Source organism: Salarias fasciatus, chromosome 2, assembly GCF_902148845.1.
Source record: "Salarias fasciatus chromosome 2, fSalaFa1.1, whole genome shotgun sequence".
Taxonomy (NCBI): domain Eukaryota; kingdom Metazoa; phylum Chordata; class Actinopteri; order Blenniiformes; family Blenniidae; genus Salarias; species Salarias fasciatus.
In genome coordinates this window covers 18,674,046-18,682,842 of record NC_043746.1, presented here as the reverse complement: position 1 = coordinate 18,682,842, position 8,797 = coordinate 18,674,046, and the positions used below count along the sequence as shown (strand labels likewise).

At 44.2% G+C, this 8,797-nt stretch overlaps 3 protein-coding genes across 3 annotated transcripts; 2 read left to right on the top strand and 1 right to left on the bottom strand.

Annotated features, from left to right (window-relative positions):
- Positions 1 to 595: 595 nt before the first annotated feature.
- On the top strand, positions 596 to 2,533 carry pttg1 (PTTG1 regulator of sister chromatid separation, securin). Its single transcript, XM_030110035.1, has 6 exons — positions 596 to 678; positions 1,235 to 1,324; positions 1,410 to 1,552; positions 1,661 to 1,742; positions 1,836 to 1,997; positions 2,397 to 2,533. Exons 2-6 carry the CDS (start codon positions 1,240 to 1,242, stop codon positions 2,480 to 2,482), a joined length of 558 nt encoding a protein of 185 aa, XP_029965895.1. The 5' UTR covers positions 596 to 678; positions 1,235 to 1,239; the 3' UTR covers positions 2,483 to 2,533.
- Positions 2,534 to 2,789: 256 nt separating this feature from the next.
- On the top strand, positions 2,790 to 4,602 carry sowahd (sosondowah ankyrin repeat domain family d). The gene is made up of 2 exons (XM_030109797.1): positions 2,790 to 3,001; positions 3,137 to 4,602. The coding sequence occupies exon 2, from the start codon at positions 3,253 to 3,255 to the stop codon at positions 4,201 to 4,203; it is 951 nt and encodes a 316-aa protein (XP_029965657.1). The 5' UTR covers positions 2,790 to 3,001; positions 3,137 to 3,252; the 3' UTR covers positions 4,204 to 4,602.
- Positions 4,603 to 5,056: 454 nt separating this feature from the next.
- rpl39 (ribosomal protein L39) lies at positions 5,057 to 8,284 on the bottom strand. Its single transcript, XM_030117053.1, has 3 exons — positions 8,196 to 8,284; positions 7,823 to 7,926; positions 5,057 to 5,279 (listed from the first exon to the last, which is right to left on the bottom strand). Exons 1-3 carry the CDS (start codon positions 8,196 to 8,198, stop codon positions 5,231 to 5,233), a joined length of 156 nt encoding a protein of 51 aa, XP_029972913.1. The 5' UTR covers positions 8,199 to 8,284; the 3' UTR covers positions 5,057 to 5,230.
- Positions 8,285 to 8,797: the final 513 nt, after the last annotated feature.

The window sequence follows — 8,797 nt, the reverse complement described above, 5'->3', positions numbered from 1 at the left end:
AATGTCTTAATCTACATGTGCGTGGGAGAGAATCCTTCGATGTATTTAAACAGCTTTATATATATCCAACTTACCTGTGTTCGTATTTTAAGGAGGGCAAGATAATTTTGATTACTGAATGTAATATTGGCTAGTAGATATATTTAGAAAGCACAAAAAAATTATAAGGCTTTAGTTGACCTCAGGGATACATTACCAAATTACCAAATCAGACAATGCTATTCATCTATCCCTGTCTTGCTCGTGTATTTACCAAACTCACTTTTCAGGGTTAAAAATACACCCATCTTAACCCTGTTACAGAAAAGATTAAAGCAGAATATGGTTATTATAGCTCTTTATTTTTTATTGCACACATCACTAACCAAGTTTAACAAAAATTGCATTGGCAATGCAGAAAATGTATAAGGAATTAGAATGTGTGTGTGTGTGTGTGTGTGTGTGTGTGTGTGTGTGTGTGTGTGTGTGTGTGTGTGTGTGTGTGTGTGTGTGTGTGTATTTCGATGAGGCCCCGCCCACTCCAGTCACGTGTTCTTCCGCGTCCAATCGGAAGTGAATATTGTATTTAAAAACAAGCCGCGCCACTGCTGCTGTTGGCATTCATATGAAAACAACTCTGGAGGGTACGAGGACACGCAGCGCTGACCAAAGACTCTACTTTTGTCACAACTGACGGAGGTAACGTTATCAGTATCTATGTTTCAATGTAGCTCTTGGTGTTTCTTTACTTTCTGTCCTTATATATGCCAATGCGTTCGCCCGCAGATCAAGACGCTATGACAGGAATACGAGCTAGCCTAGCAAAACTGCTTTACATTCAAGCTAACAACGTTAATTTACCTGGTTATGCTCGTATAGCTTCTTGTATTAATTCAACTTTTATCTGTCGGTGGCGTCTATTAAACATGCCATGATGACACTAGCGTTTAAATTTAGAATGGCGGAGAAACAGATTTACCAGCTGGTTTCTCCAAACCGCTACGTCTCTTCTCTTCCTGAAATCCGTTTAAACTCACTGGGCTGCCTTGTTTTTATCTGAAAACGCTTACAACTTGTAGAAACGAGTCAAGGTTTGCTTATCCAAGGGTTTGTTTTGTGCAGTGTCAAATAGCAACAGGATAGATGGAGATGCAACCTGTTTGAGTTGTAACAACTGCAATTATTCTAAATGTTTAATGCACAAATGTCCTTTTCATGTTGACTTATTCTAATATGTTGACATCTTTCCTTATAGATAAGATGGCACACGTCACCTTTGCAGAGCGTGAAAATGTCTGTCATGGTCCTTCACTGAAGGGAAGACAGAGGCTTCAGTCTGCTCCTGGTATGTCTACCGTATGCAAACTTATTTCTGAGATGTTTTTTGTTATGACAACACAACACACCTTTGTTTTTGTTTGATTTTCCAGAGAAACCTCTCAAGTCTCCAATGCCTGGCAAAAACTTGCATACCCCTCTTCCATTTGGCAGAAAAGCTTTCGGTGCTGTTAACAAGAAAATCTCAACACCCGCTGCCATCAAGACGGATGATAAGAAGCTCTTAAAGCCACAGGTTTTGCAAATTTAATATGATTGCAATTTGAATGTCTGGATGAAATTTTGCTTGTTCGCCCTATATTTCAAATGCACAGGAACTAAAACGGTGTTTTGTTGTCTACAGGAAACCAAAGTGAAATGCCTTTCTCATGCCAAAGTGGAGGAGTATCCAGAAATTGAGACGTTCATCCCATATGATCCACTCGGTAGCTGAATATTTGAGTTCAGCGCTTTCCTGTTGATGTTGCAGTGTTTGTCTCAAAATGACAAAACCCTGACAACTGTTGTGACTGTTTCAGAGTATCTGAAGTACAGCGTGCCTGAAGATTTAATTCATCTCAGTGGCTTTGCTCTCCCGGGGCTTGCCTGTTTCCCACATGCACCACGTTTGAGTGAGGACATCCCTGAATGCCTGGATCCACTTCCAAACGTGTCTCCAATGAAGATGACAAACACTTCAGGTATCAGATTGAAAGCTGTGTTCAGTGCAAAACAGGGGTGCATGGAAGTGTCACATTTAGGGGAAATAACTCGCGTTACTTGTTGATTAATTACATTTTTTGAATTTGGTGGGTGGGGGGGATGAACTCAAGTGTTCTGACAGTGTTGATTGTAATCATAAAGATGAGATTTGCTGTTAGATTCTATTGGAGCCTCACCTTTTCTAATTGTCTACTTGCATGCTGTGACAACAACCTTCCAGAGGAACAATGTCTCATTGCAAATATTGGCCTTTAGAAATGAATACTTATTTATACTTTGTGCTCTCCTGTTGGAAATAACAGTTGTCTGCCAGGTTTGATTATAAGTTGCACAAGTTGAAGTTGCCTGTATGATTAAGGTGAGGTTCTTTGTTCCAGGTGGCTGTTCAGAGGTGGATGCCTTCCTGCAAACACTCGATGAGCTGACTGTTGAGCTTCCTCCAGAACCTGTTACTGATTTTTAATGCGTCCCTGCTTTAAGTTTCCTTTGTTTTTCAATAAAGTTTTACCGGTTTCATTTACTTGTATGTCTCAGGCTGTAAATTAAGCTACAACTGATACGCAAGTGTTCTTGCAGCGCTTACAAAAGGTTAAGAATATTTAGATTTTGAAGTCAAATAACCCCATTGTGTGGATCCTCCTGTTGTCCACCTGGTGGCAGTGAAACCACAACTTTCCAGTCTTTCCCCTGAATTCCGAGGCCGTGCAGTGTGTTTTACTGCGGTCAACTACCGGGGAAGTGCAGAACTTCCTCCTCCTTCAGTCCAGCAGTGGTCGCATGTGAGATTCTCGTCACCAAGTTCTGTTGAGATTAGAGTTGAACTTTGTCTCAGTTCCTCTTATAAAAGGAAACGGACTCCTGTTATGCTCTGGAGCTGGCTACTCCAAGTAATCTGTCAAGAACACGCTTGCTCGTGTTTGATTTGGACTTTGGTGTGTATGAAGTGCGTGTTCATTCGTGCGTCAACGTGCGCCGTGAACAGGTGAGTTTCGCTTACCAGACTGAAATGAGCACTGAAGTCGATGTCGAGGATGGTAAATGGACTTAAAGCGGTATTCAGGTCTCCAAATATGTGAATCGACTGAATAGTTTCATACTTTCCCTCTTTTACGCACAGGGAGCTGGCTCCAGCACGGTGGAGGAATCGCCCAGGAGTTTATATAATTTGACAGCTATATCTTCAGGGTGGTGTCTAAATAAAAAGGAAGTAGCCCGCAGAGCGAGCCTGGAAGTATGTCCGGCAGCACGCAGGATGATGCTGCTGGATCCGAACCAGCTGTCAGCGACACCGGCGGCGCCCACGCCGGGAGGCCGTCCAGAAAGGACATCGTTGTGCAGCGCCTGTCCAGCTATGGCATTCAGGTCATGCCCGGGGCTTTCCAGCGTAGGTCGAGGCTGCAGAGGCAGCAAGAAGCGAGCAGCGACAGCTGCGTGCCCGGGGGGGTCCAGAGGGACGCTCCGGAGAGGGGCTCCGTCACTCCCGCCGTGCGTAAAAAGTACCCGAAGGAGCTGCTGGGTAACCCCTCCGCGAACAGCGGCGGCCAACCCCCGGAGCAGGACACCGACTGGGCTCTGTACCGGATGGAGCACGCCTGGATGCTGTCCGCCGTGGAGGGAAACTACGAGACCATCCTGGAGTTCCTCTCCGAGGACCCCCAGCTGCTCACCCGGAGGGACTTCATCAGCGGGTACTCGGCGCTGCACTGGCTGGCCAAGAGGGGACAGCACGAGACGCTCATCAAACTCCTGCGGCACGCGGAGAAAGCGGGCATCCCGGTGAACGTGAACTTGCGGGGCAGCGGGGGGCTGACGCCGCTGCACGTCGCCAGCATACACGGACAGTACATGGTGGTCAAGCTGCTGGTCGGGGCGTTCGGGGCCAACGTGGACGCCATGGACTACAGCGGGAGGAGAGCCTGGCAGTATCTGAGGGGGGACGCCCCGCCGGAGATGAGGGAGCTGCTGGGGACCTGGGACGACGAGCACAGCCCCGGCTGCGCGCGCGGCGGCAACAAGAACGGCAACAACAACTGCGCGCCGGAGCCGGGCGCGTGCGAGGAGGTCGAGAGCGCAGAGACAGAGGAGAGAGACCGCTTCGACAGGACGCACAGGGAGGACAGCTGGAGGTTTGGCTCCATCAGGAAGCTGCTCCCCTCCTTCTCATTTCTTGGAAGCAAATCCTGAGAGCTGAGGACGCGAGCAGCTTCCAAATACGTGCAATATGATTTCTGCTTATCGCTCATTTATACTAGAATTAACTCTTCAAGTTTAAGTGGAGGCGTGCCTTACTCACAGTAAACTGCGGTACACTTTTGTCATTTTTTGTCGAATACTTAAATTCACCAACTACACTACTTGTATCAGAGTTTCAAGTGTGTAAAGTAACCCATGCCTTTTTACAGTAGAAATGTTTTTCATCGGTGACTCAGGTTGTTACTTTAAGATCAAAACTCATCAATTACTGTAATTCACTAAGGCCTCAAAGTACTTGAAAAGCAGCCAGACCAAAAATAGCATGTTTACAGTGAGGCGCTGCAGAGTAAATACAGATGTTACTTTATGACAGCTTTCAATGGAGAAATGGGAAGGTACTCGAGTGAATGGTTTTATTATACCCTTGACTGAGGCTAATAAAAGCACTGTTGGATGATTGACTCCTTTCTTCTTAGATATTACTGGCTGCACACAGCACCTCCCATTTCAAGCACTTAGAGGAAGCATTTCACAGTTGGGTCTGTTGGATCCGGTTGCTCAGCATCTTGAGGAACTTGTGTCATCTTTGGCTTGACTTACAAAGCCAGACCTCAAAATCATGCCATGCTGGAAATAAACTATCTTGCATGAAAACAGCTATTGAGAAGCGTTTGCTGTGCGGTCACAGAAACTGCTTCAGAGTAGGGAGGACCACTCTCTCTGAAAAGCAGCGTCAGCACATTTCCCCCTCAGCTCATGTTTAGATAGAAAAGAGCTAAAACAAACCGACTATTCACATAAAGCTTGAAAACTGCGGGGGGAAAAACATACTTCCAAGCTTCAGTTCAAGTTTGATCACAGATCTTTTATTGTCAAACATGAGAATAACCAGAGTATCTGTACAAAACGACGGCTGCTCCAGATAACATGGCCCCCTCCGGCCGGCACGCTCCAGCAGCTGGAGGTCCTGGTGATGTCGGGAAGGCGGAGGGAGGCCGGGATCCACAGATCCTCCTGTTTACAGGCCAAGCTTGGTCCTCCTCCAGTGTCTCCTCTTGGAGTTGTACCTGAAATTAATCAGAAAATAAAAATATGACAAACAAGCATTGAGACTCAAACAATTCCAGACGTCACATAAAATCAATTCCGAAAATATCTCCAGATGACTGTCAGCTCTAAACAAGTATTGTTATGACAGCTATTCATCTGCCTGACAACATCAATTTATTTGGCTCCTTCCCTCCAGAGGACTATCTTTATGAAACATCACCCAGCCTAACAAGGAAAAGGGAGTCACACTCATATTCCCACAAAGCCCCAATGTAGAAGCAATTCAAAACAGTAGTTAAGAGAACCTGATCCTTGTGCAGGGGTGGGAATAACTATCTAGAGGGGATCTCTAAAAAAAACCTAGAACTACTGTGGTGGGTTGTGTGACTTTATCTGATCCAGATTTTAATCATTCAACACAGTGAAGGTGGTTGAAAACACACCCAGAAGTGTCAATGCTAGTAGAAAACTAAGAACAGTTATTCTTGATGTTTCAGTCAAATTCTAACTTAATTAATAGTCTTTCAGGATGAACAGGAAGAGTGAAAAAGCTGCATGTGATGAGCAGTGTCTCATCAGAGCACTACAGAAGCAGCCACCCAACGCCATCAAACACCATTAAAATAAACGGCTGGTTCAAGGGTTCAGCTGAAAGCATGCAGATCCGGTTGACTCCTACTGCTGCTTTCAGGAGCTTCAAATGACCAACAATGCACACTGGGCGTATAAATTCATTCCAGTACTGAATAAAACACCCAGATGACACATTTCATTAACGCTGAGAAAAAAATTACGACATCATTTGACCTGTAGCAAAGAAAAACAGCTAAACTGTAATTTCCAGCATCAGTGTTCAGCCGCAGAGCGTCGTCATCGGCGCGGTGAGCAGAGTCTGAGCTCTGCAGCAGAAACTTGCTCTCAGCAGGGTTAATGACAGCACTCTACTGTCAAGGAGAGCTGCAATTGCAGACCTGCTTTGCATGACACACACACACACACACACACACACACACACACACACACACACACACACACACACACACACACACACACACACACACACACACACACACACACACACACACACACACACACACACACACGGCCCTGTTTGTTTCCTGCATTTAGTCTGCACTTACTGACAACGTAAACAGCACAGCAGGGCCATTCAAATCCATTAGGCAGACAGCAGCCATGCCCGACACACCTTCAGTGCTTCACAACAAAAACTTGTGTATTAAAACTGAGGTTTGTAGTTATCTCCCAGAAGACAGATTATATAAAGTTCTCCAGCATATATTTTTTCGTTCTGTACTTAAGGCAAAGGAAGATTAAAAGTAAGACAATGGCTAACCTGTGATTTTTTTTCCAATTCACTCACTTGAACTGTATACTTACTGAGGCAACTGCAAGGATTTAATTTGTGGGATCACAAAAGTGGTGTTTATGTCAGCAACTTCACATTTAGCTGCTTAATGCAATCCAGTCCATTGACTATTAGAAACACACTTTGTTCATCTATATACCTCAAGAAATTAAAACAGCAAATTTGTCAAGTCAACTATTACCTTAATGGTGTTCAAATTTAGGAATTACATAGTAAAACTCAAAAGTCAATACAAAACCAGAAAACATCATGAAACGTCCATGACGTACAGAAAACGCAACACTGAAGCTACTTAAAGCTGAAGCGTGCAGCACTGAATTGTGCACTGTAAGGCACTGAACGGACAGTACTGAAACCTGAATAACAGCTTCGTGTACATCAGTTACTTAATTTAAAAACAGACAAATAATAAGGGAAAATAAACAGTTTATTCCACTGCAGTGCTATTGAACAGTCTGAGTAGATACACCACTAATCCAGGTTGTAAAATGTAAGTGTTTTTCTTAAGGCACGAACACAAAACTCAAAGTAGCGTCCTGATCTGTAACTGCAAGGTGAATGGTGGACTACAGGTAAATCAGGGCTCCTGGACCCTGGTCATTATGGACCACAGTCCTGCATGTTTTAGGTCTCTCCCAGTTTTAACACATCTGATGCCAATGAAGGGTCATCACTGATTTTCTTTTTTTCCAGTCATGATGAAGACATCAGATTGAGATGTGCTGAAGCAGGGAGAGCACCAACACATGCAGGACTGAAGCCCACAAGGACCAGGGTTGACTGACCTTAAGTTAAGCAAGCGGCTCAGAAGTTGGAAGGTTTGAATCCCACAGTGAACTCGTCTAAACTGGACAAGCTTCTTGACCCCATCAGCTCCCTGGACCTCCCTAATGTGGCTACCCATCACACCCTACGTATGGAATGGATAACTGCAGGAGAATGGATTTCGAGGAATGGTTCACTTGAATTTAGTTGTTGAATTTTAAACAACATGCAATCACACTTTCAGCCTGATGACTGCTGCTGAGATAACTCTACAAATAGAATGACTTAAAGATCCATGAACATTAAATCCTCACCTGTCTTAGATTATGATATATTAATTCAATAGTGATTACGTGGGCTTCATTTAACTGTCTGAAATGTAGAAAGGGCAGCAGACTGTAAACAGACCTGATCTTGTTTCCGGTCTTCATTCTGATCCACTGAGGAATCGGCCTGTTCTGTTTCTGCTTCTTGGCGAGGAAACGCTTGATCCTGAAGGTCTTGTGGGACGACTGCAAACCAAAAATCTCCACGTTAATTTACACACATGCTCAAGTCTGAATACAGATACGCTGAAATGCGTCATTTAGCCTAAACTCCAACATGCGTATCTCCACTGAGGAGCCGGTTAACATAACTGGGGTCCTGTCAGCAGTAACTGCACTCATCTGAACGACATACATATCTGAGATAAACTCTAACAATGTTTATTAACCAATGAGCGCTTTAAAGTAGGTTTATATGCTCTGTAGATGAGGATGTTTGAAGATTTTGACTTTACCATTTTGTCCACAGTCCTTTTCCCACTATGGCGGTGGTCGAAGAGGAAGAAGGACGTGACGTAGGAGGTTAATGGCCAATCGGTGCCCAGTAAAAGGGAGCACGTTCTCTAAACAGCGACTCCCCGTGGAAAAATGTAGAACTGCAGGTACTGCCACAGACCTGTGCTTTTAACCCGGAAAAAGTGGGAGAATAACTTTCGTCCCTCATTATTATTCGCTTGCAGAATTTTATTCCAAGTGCACAAAAAGCAGGACTCTAAGTATGAATTAACTGAAGAATGATACTAAGTGTGTGAGCTGCAATGTCCATCCACAGCTTGAAGAGCAAGGAGGGGATTTGCTGTAAATATTGGACTTAATTTTTTTATAACACCAAAAATAAAAAGTATCCAGCTTGAGTGCTCAGCAACACTGTAGAATTCAGTGTGTGGACTTGCAGATGCGGACCACTTCCATGTTTTCTGGACAAATGTGACTTAAATTTTGGAAAAAAAATGTAACCAGTATCATAAAAACTATTTTAAGATATGAAATTCCAGACATCCCTGTAATGTACCTGGGGACATTTAAAGACACAGTCAAACATACTTTCTCAAAAATG

Coding starts and splice junctions, on each gene's coding strand:
- sowahd (XM_030109797.1), top strand. CDS start 3,253: ATGTCCGGCAGCACGCAGGATGATGCTGCTGGATCCGAACCAGCTGTC.
- pttg1 (XM_030110035.1), top strand. CDS start 1,240: ATGGCACACGTCACCTTTGCAGAGCGTGAAAATGTCTGTCATGGTCCT. Junction 1,553..1,660: donor AGAAGCTCTTAAAGCCACAG/GTTTTGCAAATT, acceptor TGTTGTCTACAG/GAAACCAAAGTGAAATGCCT. Junction 1,743..1,835: donor CATCCCATATGATCCACTCG/GTAGCTGAATAT, acceptor TGACTGTTTCAG/AGTATCTGAAGTACAGCGTG.
- rpl39 (XM_030117053.1), bottom strand. Junction 5,280..7,822: donor AAGACCGGAAACAAGATCAG/GTCTGTTTACAG, acceptor GATTAATTTCAG/GTACAACTCCAAGAGGAGAC.